Consider the following 13,868-nt stretch of genomic DNA (forward strand, 5'->3'; position numbering starts at 1 on the left):
GGCGGGGCCGAGCTGCGCGCGAGCGGCGGCGGCTCCGCGCCCGGCGCGCCCTGCTCGGGGCCGGCAGCCCGGGCTCAGCGCGGCCCAGGCTCGGGAATGCGACCGCAACTGTCTAAACCGATAGAAAAGTTTACTTGCAGTTCTTCTCCAGTCTCTTACAATTAGCACCGAATTCAAGGTTCCAGATAATTACCCCGCTAAATGGAGTTAACTCAGCTAAATGCTGATCCTTCTCTAAGAGCTCTTGCTTAGGCAGTACCTGCAGTAATACATGCAAACAAAAATGTTCATAGATCAAGACTTAAAGAGCAAGACAAGGGAAGGGGAAAAAAATTGCAAAAGAAACAAATTTTGAATGATACCAGTCTAACATTTTATTTATTGCATACAAAAGGATTTCTTTTGACAATGGAATTTTATATGAAAAGTAATTTGATGCATACTGTTGAGAATCTTATCTTTAAAGATGCTGCAGAAAACTTAAGGCAATGCATCTAAGCATATAAAGCACAGTAAGTGGTGGAAATTTTCAAAATGAAAAGCCCATTCCTTTTCCTTCCCTTAAAGTATGGTTAAGTCACAACCTTCTGGAACAGAAGTAAGCTGCAGCTTTTTAGCCCCTGCAATAGCATTAAGATCAGAACACTGATTCCTGACAAATACCTAAGTGTTCAGCATCACATTACAACGTTATGCATACATTTAAAAGCAAGACAGTATCAGTAGCTATTATATAACAAATCAATTCATGGATCACTAAAATACCTCTAGTACCAGGCACTCAAATTAGACCCATAAAATATTTCCTTAAAATTAAAAAAAAAAAATCCCCCCAAACCTGTGCTTCTCTGTCCTGTAAGGAAGCCAAAATAGATTCTATCACATATCCAGGCTCTCAGTTACTTCAGAGGCCCTGGAGTTTTTTCCCATATCTCTCAAGTACCTTCTTGGAAACTTTTAGAAATGAGTATCATCAGTCCTCAAGCATTAGTGGTCAATTAACTTCTTTTCAACAGTCACTGGAAAACACAAAGTGTCTGTTCAGTCCTTCCAGTTACTTTTATTCATTCTTAGCAGTGAACAGATTAATGCAGCTTCAACTTTGCAGTCACTTTCAGTTTCCTACAGCCAGAATGTTCAAGAAGCTTTAGCATAAACCCAAGCCAGGTTTTGAAGCAGTCCAGCCTGTTGCCTCTCTCCCATATCCCCCATCACACAAGCGCAAAGTGGTTTTAAGTTCAGTTTCAGCAATGCAATTCAGCTTGAAAAGGTCCATTTATCACACATGCTGGAATAAAATTTCACTCTGTTTAAAGCCTCAGTGCCAGAGGTGTGAAGTTTGTTGCCAGCAATAGACACTGTACTCGCAAATGCTACTACTAACAGGTAAAAAAAAATCAAATAAAAGGGAAGCAGCTTTAACCATACAGAAACAGGCATCAAACTCGATAAGGTAATATTCATAAATGGATTTTTTAGTGTAAACATAAGAGTTTATCTTCTAGGTTTACTGTAAACCGTTTTACACGTAATCTGCTCATGAAAGACAAAGACAAGAAACTGAAGGTATTTATTATTCAATCCACTCACAAAGCAGGTGGCTTAATGCAAGCTAATTGGCATGTTCATATATGATCCCCAAGGAACATCTTTTCCAAAGTGACAGTAATGCTGTCTCAATGTCTTTGCACATTTGCACTTTGCAATGTTGAGCACATTTAAATAAACTATAATCTATCAGACGTGAGAGAATGCTGATGAGCAGCTTGAATCCTGACATGGACTAAAACTTCCTTCAAAGGCAAAATGTTAGTACATTATAACTTAATTCTATATACTATATTATGCAGCAAATCTTAACTATAGAAAATATTTCAATCAGTGATGGACTGTTGGTAATTTATAAAGAGGGAATCTATGATCAAGGCAAAAACTAGGGAACCACATAATTTGTGTCTCAGTTTCTACAGGAATTTACAGGCTTTCAACTTACTAAATGAAAAATAAAAACAAGAGACAAGTGGATTTAGCTAACTTTATTAACTTTAAATCTAATAAAAATCCCAAGACAAGCCTGGAATCCTTAGAAATTCTATGAATTCACGTATATAAACCCAAACAAAAACCCTGCAGCTTTAAGTCCTTATTGAATGGTTTTATATTTTAAAAAAAAACACAAACCAACAAAACCCAAACAAATAAACAAAAAAAACATAGCAAAAAAAAATCCCAAATAAAACCAACCCTCAATGTGCGCAGATACTTCAACTTAAGTTAGCAGAAGACCAAACAGATTCTAAGCTCTTTTTCCATGTCCCTAATAATTCTTTCAGTCTGCAAGTATCTACAATCCAGCTAACTGAAATCAACATTTAGTGTTCACTAAGAGCTGTTTCACAGCAGCATATATTTAAGTTAGGGATTCAAATTTCTAGACATAGAAGAAAATGATAAATACAATCTGGACAGCAGTCTAAATGTTTAATATTGACATTCAAATATATCTGCATTGTGCTGAAATTTTTAAAACAAACACAAAAATCTGATCAGACAAAAAACTCTGGTGATGAGTATGCTATATGTATCAGTCAAACTGAATATAATTAATATTCTGTTCCCAGTATTATGGATGTCATTTGACTCATAACTGATCTTGTAAATATACAGCAGCCATTTTTTCCTAATTAAGGAATGTCTCAATACATAATATTATCCTTTTCTAGATGATCTTTATACATTTAAACTGAAATATATATGATCGATTAAATTAAGGAATTCAAGGTTAGTAATGAGTGAAATCATACTTTCCAAGCTTGATACTACATAAAACAAACCAAAAAAGAGACCACACAATTCTACTTACTAAAGCAGCTAATCTCGCCTGCAAGTTTGGGGTCACAAAGCCCATAATATGTGCAAACAAATGCAATACAAGGAACCATGCAAAAATACAGTAATGAATTTAAAGAAAAAAAAAATGTAAAACAAAACAAATTTATAAATACACTGAAACTCAACTGTCTTCTACATAAACTGTAGGTCTAGCATTAGTTGTACCATATAGCAGAGCCAGCACTCTGGGTTCAATGCTTCCAAATCTGCGCAGGTAAGTCATGCCATCTTTGGTTGACTGCAGTACCAGCAAGGATGAGAGGGAGTGAGAGGGAGGACAAGAGTTCTGGAAAGCAGTGTCAACTTTCACTAGGCAGCTGAGCCTCAATGTCCACTCTGCAAATGGGGCACTTCTTGTTAGTAATCAACCACTGATCTACACATACTTGGTGGAAAAGGTGCATACATGGAAGGCGCCTGTCATCAGAACAAAAACATTAGTGTTAATAAAGCATTTCCATATCAACAAACCCATTGGAAAAAACACAGTGGGCTTTGCTACTAAGGTCTGTTCTTTCTGTTTGCCCACAGGTTTCATAGCCTTTCCAGTTGCACATGCATTTTCTAGTTCCAAAAGAAATGGGCAATGAAGTCAAGCACCAACTGGCTTCTGCTGTATTAGACTGATTTAAACCTGCTGGAGTTGAAGTAGCATTACTCCAGAAACACTGACAGTCCTGAGTAATTCAGGGCATCAGATTGGGCTATGTTATAATACAGTCAAACTATGGAAGATTGATAGGATAACCCACACTCTACCTAATGACAGTACAGACTGAACAATGTGCATTTCCAGCTGCAACTTGTTTGACTGTATTAGTTCAATGCCAGCAGTTAACTGTAACTGTTAACCTAAGCAGTACTGCAAAGCAGGGCACCAGATTCAAGCATGGTGCCCAAGCCAGAATATCAACATTATAATTGGATATTCAGTGTTATTTACCTGACATCTTCACCTTCCTCCAATATAGACAAACAGATGGTGCACTTTTCCTCTGTGTCTTCTTCTGTTCCTTCCTCCCCATCTTGTTTGCAGTGCAGTTTCCTCTGTGAGAACCAATCAGTTGTTACCTTGTTAGTAGAGACGACATTATTGACAAACTGAGTAAAATCTGTTTTTGATACATATTCAACACATATTTCTTTGAAAACATTTTGTAATACTTATTAAAATGTACTTGAATCAAAATGAACCAGCACTTGGAGCAAAACCCAGGACATTTCAGATTTAACTATTGTTAATTACAACAGTCTACTGGAACCAGTTGTGCAACCAGTCCTTTTACTTATTGTCTATGTTTAAATATCTTAATTTCATTCATGTAGAGGCAAACAAAAATTATTTCAACCTAGTGTCTTGTCACTATTAATCAAGTATGAAAGAACAGTGTCATGTGGATAGGACTGTATCTTATCATAGGCTGAACTCCAACTGACAGACAACCTCAGTTATCAAAACACTGTACCCCAGTTCAAAACCTCCTGGTGTTCCAGTCTTCCCCATGTGTTCAAAGTAAAGGTTAAATTGATATGTACCAAGCAGGTAAGCACTGCAAAGTGTTTACTGCAAACAAAGCTTTAGTTTGTGAGCTATCACTGCAGTCTGTTATTTGCTATTACCAGCAGTTATTTCACTACTCTCAAGGCTACTCATAACTACTGGACAAGTTAGTAATATCAAACCACTCCTGTTTATCACATTACAGTAGCTCTTTATCTAAGGAACTCATTTTAAATTTTCCTTGTGAAACAAGTGGCACTGTAAGCTTTGTTTATAATCCTTGAAATTTCAAGATACAGAAAACATGCCCTCTTTGAAGCTGACACTTCTGCAGACTTAAACTAACCGTTCACATTATTACAAGTTCAAAGAAATATTACAGACAGGCCACAGCTTGAGAAATCCTCACCTTTTTGTATTTATGTGGATATGTGCATCTTTCTATAGTTCCCTGTGTTGCTCCACGATTAACATTGCCTAGTCGTTCCTCCAAGTGAATCAGCTCCTAAAAATCATGAAGGAATAAACAGTTGAAAAACTATTCTTTCAACTACGTTGAGGAAGTATTAATTTTATTCTAACCCATTTTCATTTTTAGAATTACAAACTCTTATTTCCCGACTTAATTAAATACAGGCAAAGCCAAAAAGAGTATGTTGTGTGGGAAAAGTGATGGGCTTCTGTAGAAAAACCCACACAACAGAGTCTGGTATTTTAAGTTCTAGGGAAATACTATTTTATGACAAAAAAATGAGGGTATTTGTCAGCTAGGAATGGCTATTAGTATGTTTATACATACATCTATGTCTAATGAGGAAAAGGCAATTAAAACATGCTATGTAAATATTTGCTTTCTAACAGTCATTAAGGCTTTGAAGAGGAAAAAAAGAGTTGCTTATGTTGAAAATACAATGACTGATGTATTTTTCTCCAGCCATGAGTTTATTAGAACCATGAGATGTCACTGTAGAGGTTTTCAGAGGACTAGGTCATTAACTCTCTGCATCTGATACCTTTTATGTTCTCCTGGTTTTCCTTCACTCCATTTCAATTCCTGCACTATACAACAGGACAGCACTGTAAGTGTGGCCAAGTTTCAGCCTCACTTGGAGGATCCTGGCAGTTACTCAGAGGCAGCCCTGCCTTCTCCCAGAACGTCCTGGGACTACTCAGTCCTACTGATGGCTGGTGGGCAGAGCAAGATGTACTGTCAGGTCATTGCCACCTAACCTGTTGTCCAGGGCACCTTTTCCTGACCAACTTTTCAATATGCTTTTGTCCCACTCCACAATGCTAAGGGCATTCTGTAAGTAATGGCTATTCTCTTGATGATTCTTTTCTATCTAGGTATAGAACTAGCTCTATCATACACCCTCCCCATATTCCCTCATGACACATTTGGACATGTAGCTAGTTTTATTCTATTACAAACCTCAAAATTGCCCCTGAAAGGGCCTCTGAATGATGTTCCATCCAATCCCGATGAAATGTAACGGATGTGAGGGTAGCCCGCCATGTCTGGTACCTATTCAAACAGCAGACGTTAAGTTAAACCTATTCAGAACAGTTTCAGTATTTTACTGTTCACTCTGAAAAATTTAAGTTCCTTTTGCTTTCATTGAATCACTTTTTACACTCCTCAGCCTGAGCATACAATTCCAACCAACAGCACAACACAAACACCACTCTGGCACATCTAAGCATAACCAGAAGCAAAACAGAAGTGAGGCTAGATCTTCTCCTGTAATCTCTCCACATCCACATTACAATTCCCAACTCTCAAAATCTCAACCTACATTACATAAACCATCAGAAATATCTACCTATTTTTGTAAACAGAACACCTAACAGCTGCACATGAAGTTATGAAAAGGACTCGCTACAGATTCTCAAATATAAGCCTTTGGTACCACAGAAGAAACAAGGCTAAAAAACTCAGTCTGGAAAAGCAGCAGATACTCTTGTCTGACTCAAAAGAACTGAACATCTTCAAACACACTCAAAATTCAGAGGACTATAAAAGCTGACTCAAAACTCGCATCCCAAGTCAGTTAACTCTACATGCACTCTACATTCAAGCATCCTTGCACAGTAAGGTATAAGCAGTGAACAAAAAACCAGTGTCCAGTGCTATATCCCACAGGCCCTTCAAGCACCAGCACTCTTCAAAGAGCAAAGCTGAAGGATAATTAATATAGAAGGGACCACCTCCACTGCAGGCTGCTGCATTCCTTTTTTACCCCAGCAATATGGGTGAATAATGGTATTGACTTTTTGTGAGGAACATTCCAATAGCAATCTTTAATCAACAGGTGAAAAGAGCCAAAATGATCAGCAGATTAGGTTTACTTAATGCCACAGCACACTGACAGGAAGACTGTAAGCAGCAATTGACTTGGAAATACTTGAGTACCATCTTCCTTTCTGTGCTAGCAGCTGATAATGCCTCTGCTGCTGTATACGACAGCTCAAAATTCATCTCATGAATCCACAAAACAGATATCCCAGATACTATTCATGAAGTCACATATTCACAGGTTGCTCTTCTTCTTTCCATCAGACACTTCCAAGTTTCACTTATATAAAGGTGTAAAACTCAATGAATGCATTGTGGAAAAGCACAGACCTAGACAAATCTACCCACATCAAAAAAGAGATCAGTAAGCTGTCTTTCTACAGTTTTCAAATCCAATCTTGTAACTAAAAGCTGGCAGGGATAGGCAAGATTCCTCTGCCCTAAATAATTTTTTTCCAGAAAAGAAAGGCAGAATCTGATTATTTTAAAGCAGTTTACATGGTGCTTGTTAAATGAAAATGTAGTGCCAATATCTGCCACAAATGCAGCCACAATACTGGTCTTAAATTTTAACAAACCAGAGTAACAGAAACTGAAGGTGCATATCAAAACAGTTCATGTAAGTAATCTATGCTCATATCATAGGTCTTACTGGTTGACAATATAAACTGTAGCTGTAAGTAAGGAATTTTAGGGGAGCAGATTAAAAATATGCTGATTTGTAAGAAATCTGTCTCAGATAATCACTGATTTATGATTCATTCTGCATTTAAGCATGTAATTCTACTTCAGCTTCCAGTTCCAGAAAAGGCAATTAAAGAACTAGGTCATTCACTCACACTATGTTCATACTTATTGTGCCAGGTTTTCACTAGGCATAGACCTGTCTGGCATCATTTGGGAAATTTTATTGCCTATTATAACATTGGCAATCAATGGCTACGACTCAGAGGAAGGGAACACCTGACAAAAACTAACCTGAGTCTCAGAAGTGATATTCAATACTTGTTTTTTTATTGACCAGGATTTGAAATCAGTGTTTTGGAAAACAATGCATCTGACAGTGCAGATACTGCATCATTCAAGAGGTGCAAAGTCACGGATGCATTGCTGCAGTTCCATAATTACAGTTCCATTGCCTCAGCATCAGTTTACCAACTGCAGTGACATGCACCTGGATAGGTCTTCTATATGGAACAAGTCCTGCTACTGGAGACTAAGAAACCTATTAAAATTGATTTTAACTGTACAGAACCAAAAATTGCTCAGAGCACCTACCATAACAAACTACTGAACTCAAGATGACATAAATGTCGTGTGGGACAATGTATTTTCATGCTAATAAATGGGCCTTCATATTATCCTGACAGGGCTGGCATAACACCTCTGCAAAATTACCTGAACATACATTATGTACAGGCTCTTTTATAAAATACCCTGAGAGCAAAGCTCACATTTCTGGCCAGGTAATATGCTACTCTGAAAAACATCTCTAAGAACAAAATAATAAAAGTTCTTTTGCACCTGCAGATTAAGCAGTCTGCTAACACAGCAAGATTTTAACTAAGTACATTTGTGACTACAAGATGGAGGAAAGATTTGCAAGAGAGAACTATCAATAATACCTAACTAAGAACAGTCTTACTAAAATCCCTTTGACAGTTACCACCAAGCCTCAAATGCAAAAAGATTTCAGCTCTCTTGAAGAGCTTCACATACAAGCAGAAGTGAATTTTCATTAAGCTTTCATACAGAAAGAAAGAAAAAAGGAAAAGGTTAAAGCTAATGAAGAATGTAAACGGTTAAAGGCAATGCCAGTCTGCACTAAATGTTTGTATATATTCTTTTGGATACAGTCAAATTAAAATATATACTTTAAAGCAATACATTCTGGACGTGCAATTCCAGCACAAGTCTGCCAGGAACTGTAGAAGTATCATTTGTTTCTTGTTTTGCACTTTCTATTGATACTTTCCATGACCACAAAAATCTGCAGCAACTACAGTATTCAAGGCTAAGTCTGAACCATTTACAACACAAACATTCTCAACAGTTTGAGACATCTGACCTGCAGGGAAGGCTTTCTTTCTTGCTACCCTCTCCTTTAAATACCCTTTATCTTTGCAGGATCTTTCTGTTTTTCAGTTGCCAGTCAGTGGAGAGACTCCTGCCCTGCATGGTACTACTAATCCTGTCCAGCCCAGCCTCCTTGGTTCCATGAAGTATGATTTCATATGTATTAGAACAAACCCCAGTGCGAGCCTTTTCAGTTAACTAACTGCCCAGCTATTGTCCATACACAAAAAGAAGTAAAGCTCATCATTTAATGTCTTAAGCCAAATACAAACAGGGAAAACCTATAATTTCCATAGAAAGTCACTGGGTGAAAGAACCCAATGAAGTACCATCTGCTGCATAGATAAAACACAGTGGTACCTGTGTCTTAGGGGAACATAACATGAGTGCTCTTCAATAGTGTTTAATCTACAAAAGCCAAAGAACAGTAATTTATGTTTATATTATGAAAAAACTAGAAGCTTTTTCTTAAAAATGCAGTTCTATTTGATGCAGCTAATCAAGGCTATTTCAAACCTGAAGATCCTCTTGAACTACTCTTACTACATCAAGTTACAGACTTAAGTGTTCAGGTATTACATAGAAACTTATTGGCTTTTGGGGTACAGAACAGCTGCATCTCTTAGAGCTGCAACACCTGTATGACTACACTCTAATCAATATTATTATGACCAGCACACAACTACCAAAATGTGCTGGGACCTACTGACTTACACCTCCTAATCCCTAAGGATTTTCACAACTAAGTGTAAAGATAGACTCAAACACTCTGAAACAACCCACAGTTAAAGGAACAAAACAGTAAGGCCCTGCAATAGAAGTAAAAGGGGGAACAGCATATTAAAAGGTAGATGTGAAACACCTGAGAGAGAATAAGGTACCAAAAGAAACTTGAGGTTTGCTTGGGGTTTATTTGGGGGTTTTGTTGTTGCTTTGGGGTTGTTTTTTTTTTTGTTTGTTTGTTTGTTTTTTGGGTTTTTTTTTGTAAAAATATGATCCAAAGATCTCCCTCACATCAAGAAGCTGCAGGTTCCCAGATAAATTAAGGAGTCTCTTCAAGGCTTGCATCAACTCCAGAGATATTTATTACACCATACCTAGCAAACTACAAAATCCAAATAATTTCCCCACCATTCCTCACCCCTGAAATTCACATTCAACAGGACATTATTCAGAAGGGCAGAAGAAGCTGGAGTCAAGAGTCCGGTACACCATATCCCATAATAAATTACAGGAATTGCCATCCTGCCCACTCTGAAGTGGCAAACAGTGCTAGAGCCCCAAGTCAAAAAGCCTTTCATTAACAGTGCCAAAGGAGCAGCCAAAGGAACCCAGAGTAAACAGAAGTGGCATCTAACAACACTGGTGTCAGAGAAGAACAGGAACAGATGAAAAGCCTTTGTGTCCTGCATCCTTCTTTTCTAATGTTCCACTAGTTATGCCATGCACTGATCATGAGTCTCCCTAAAAATGATCAGTTAGCAGAATGGGTACTTGTCCAGAATGGATTTCATTCAACAGCTCTTTCCTCAGCATATACATGGCCTTAAACTAGTAACAAACACAAAGTCTAAGCCGTGGTCACAAAGTAATGGTATTAAATCAAGGAGGGAAGCAGCCTAACGTTTGGATACATGGACATGAAGAAATCTCTTCCTAACTGCTTTTAATCTAGGACTCCTCCTGAAACAACACTTCAACAGGTAGAAGTCTCTTCAACCAAATTAGTAGAAAAGGAGATTTCATTTCCCCAACCCTCTATTTGGACTGTCAAAGCTGCTGAACACTGATTATCTTCCCCCACATATCTTTATCATTTTGTCTCCCTGAGGATTACAACTGCAGTCTGCGTTCCAGCACTGAGTAGATGAAGATTTGGTTATCTGCATCTAATTAAAGTCAGAAACCGATACAGAGTACTAATGTCATTAAAGCCCAAATAATCCATTATGTCCTTTACAGTCTGGAAGGGGTTTCAGTACTCCACATAAAAAAGGCACACTGCCAATTGTGCTTCAAGCCATTTCACAAAGCGGATTCAATACTAATGAAATTCTTAGTTGAGTGACTGGATCAGTTACTTTAAAAGACAACTCCCTCTCAAAAAAAAGAGAATAGTTTATGGTAGCCGCATCAAAAAATATAACTCATGAGATCTCTTGAAGAAGAAAGCACTCCTTAGAATGTCAACAACTTTGCAGAGGGACTCTAATCACAGCTCAGCCTCTCCTCCTCCACCCCACTCCTACAGTTACAAAGAAAAAAACAGGTGGCAGGTACAAATAATCTGTTGCCTAAAACAGCAATTTTGTTTAAAACCCAGTCAAGTTTGTTGATTAAAAACTTCAATGACTACTTGCTCTCTATTCAAAATAAGTTTTGCTGACAGATCTTCTGTACTCACACACACACGTGAACAAAACCTGTGACTTTCTTATTGCTATAGAAGGGGTAGAGTCATCAAAAAGCATTTGTAATGCCTTGAACTCATTATATATATAACTTCTAGCAGAGCTCTAACCTGCCTTCATGTTCTCCTAGTGTGTGAACACACTTTAAATTAGTCAAAGACTCTACACAACTTCAAAGCCACGGCGCTCAGTCTGATCTCAGCAAGGTTCAAACCAGATCCTGAACACTGGAGGAAGTGCTGCTTAGAGCAGTCTGCTCATGATCAAACGTGCTGTCAGTGCACTGTGCACAAGGCCTCAACACACAAACTTCAGTTTCACTCAGCCCCTCATTAATAACTGTTATAAGGATCAAATATCCCTACACAAACACTTGCACTAATTTCTGTAGACTTAAAGACCCTCGTTTCATCTGCCACATTTACCAATTAGAAACTGCAGTTGCCAAGCAGAAGGGCATAAATCCCCAAAATATTTTATCACACACTCAGAAAATACTTATGAACATTCTCCATCATAGCTTTCTTCTCCTCTACTAAAAAGATGAAGTGTGGGGTCCCAACTATTTGCTTACATAGCATTTTAGCTGTAGGAATACTCCAATTAAAATTAAAATACAATTATAAGTTTCTCATCACACTGTAATATAAGGATAATCTGAACTCCTAAATTTCTAGAAACTTCACAGCAATTGAAGCAAATCCCACAGATGACTTATTAGCCCTGATAAAAAATGAGCTAAAACAGGCACAGATTTAACTTGTTGCCTCCTAGCACAATTACAGTTCCCTGAACTATTAGGAGGGATCTAAAGCAGCTGATGTTGTCTGTTACAATACAATACATTAAATGAGAGTGTAAAGCCATCTTTTATCCACTTGAAAAAGCAGACACCTAACTGAAGAATGCAGAAAAACTTAATTTGAAGAGATGATGCACAGGAGATGCATTAAAAATCTCACTGGCTACACTAAAATACCAAATTCTACAGACTGCTTTAGAAAGTCTGTCCTAAGTATGTGAGCAGCACCCACGAATGACCAACCCTCATTTATCAGGGAGCTACTTAAGGATCATCATATCTAGTAGTTAAAGAGTGAGGAACAAGCAATGTAAGACCAGACAGGAGACAGTTACTACAGTTTGGCTGTAAATCTACAGTTCAAGCCCCACATGTCAATTCAGGCTACTAACAGAGGAATTTTGAAAGGATGAAACTTGCAGGGTTTTTTTCATTATAATTTTAGCATTCATTTACAGATGAACTCACAATTTTGATTAATTAACTAGCTTTAAAAGGATTAAACATTATTCCTTGACCACATATTAACACTAAATATACTCAAACTAAATCTGTTTCTCTGTGAATTTTCATTAAATAAAATTAAGAAAAATTTTACCTAAACCTATAAGCATTCTTTCAAAAATAATACTCTGTAACAAGAGTAAAATATGCTTGTTTGTTTTGGTTTTCCACTGCAGATTAAAAAAAAATTATGTGTAACAGGGTGTGTGACCTTACTGCCACACTTCCTGCAGATTATAACACTTCATTGTACAAAATTATATAACTGATCACACAGAATTAGGTTGATGAATAACAAATATTATTTGAAAACAATCAAACCTCTAGATGGAATTCTAGTTGTGTGTATACACACCTTAAAAAGAATCAGTGCTAATTCTCATGCATTGGGTGGAACGTTGGTACTTTTAACAATCCAAGACTCAATAATCTAAACTTTAAAAATCAGATGCAGAGGGTCAATGTATTACAATGCAAGTGACAATTTAATTCAAGTTTATTTCATTTTACAAGAGCTGAAGTTAGAAATGTAGATGTCCCTATACTGTCTCCTCTTACTACACAATGGGCCTGTTCAGGCTCCCTTGCTGGGAGTAACACATGGACAGACAGTGAAATATTTTCAGATAATCACTTTGCAGCAATGTACACACATCCATTTTCCTTACAAACAAAATCAAAATGAGCAATGATCATAATTTTCCATAAGCTATCTCCTTACCATTAGAGGAAGAGCCCCTATTTGCAAGTGATGCAGTCGAGGAGGTGCATGGTAGTGGGCCAAGTGAGGATGCAAGGGCCCTGGAGGGTAAGTAGCTGCAGTCACACCAGCTTCAATTCCTAGTTCCCTGTCACATGAATGAAAGTGGCATTACAGTAAAGGAACAGCTTGCCTGCTAGGTACAATCCCACTGCTTTGGAGAGCCTACAACATAGTACAGCTGCAACAACAGTTTCATGTACAATTTTTTTTTAGATATATTTAAACTTTCCTGAAGAATCTTCTTATAACTAAAAGCTATTTTTAAAACAGCTGCAGAGATTTAGTATTAAAAAAAAATCTGTAAAACTCCACATTTACTGAGCCCAGTAATATTATCCATGTGGAGTCTTCCCTGCAGCACATGCTGTGGGAACAGCAGTTGTCATGCATGCGCATCTTCACTAATGGCCAAAAGTATTTTTTAAAATAATAAATATATTGTGGAATGTAAGTGCATGCTTTATAAGTGGGCCTGATATAACTGTAAATAAGTTCAAACAAAGAGGGGAGAGAATATACTAGTCTGTACTACAAAACCTTAAAAACCACTAGAAATACATTTAAGATATTGAGTACTCCAAGTAATATTTTCAAGCCCTATCAACAACTACAAACTTTAAACT

General features: G+C 37.4%; 1 protein-coding gene across 7 annotated transcripts in view; it reads right to left on the reverse strand.

Annotated features, from left to right (window-relative positions):
- Window positions 1-355: 355 nt before the first annotated feature.
- RNF111 (ring finger protein 111) overlaps window positions 356-13,868 on the reverse strand; it is a 44,960-nt gene continuing 31,447 nt past the window's right edge. For 3 of the 7 annotated variants that reach the window (XM_041418661.1, XM_041418656.1, XM_041418654.1), the window contains 5 exons: window positions 13,204-13,330; window positions 5,826-5,918; window positions 4,803-4,898; window positions 3,836-3,963; window positions 356-3,309 (listed from right to left, as the gene is read on the reverse strand). In XM_041418661.1, coding sequence (XP_041274595.1) covers window positions 3,192-3,309; window positions 3,836-3,963; window positions 4,803-4,898; window positions 5,826-5,918; window positions 13,204-13,330 — 562 coding nt within the window. In that variant the 3' untranslated portion in view covers window positions 356-3,191. The remainder of the gene's footprint in view (window positions 3,310-3,835; window positions 3,964-4,802; window positions 4,899-5,825; window positions 5,919-13,203; window positions 13,331-13,868) is intronic. The other 4 variants (XM_041418658.1, XM_041418657.1, XM_041418660.1 and 1 more) reach the window with 3 other exon arrangements.

The sequence above is a fragment of the Onychostruthus taczanowskii genome, unplaced genomic scaffold, assembly GCF_017590055.1.
Source record: "Onychostruthus taczanowskii isolate IOZ18803 unplaced genomic scaffold, ASM1759005v1 scaffold6, whole genome shotgun sequence".
NCBI classification, from domain to species: Eukaryota; Metazoa; Chordata; class Aves; order Passeriformes; family Passeridae; genus Onychostruthus; species Onychostruthus taczanowskii.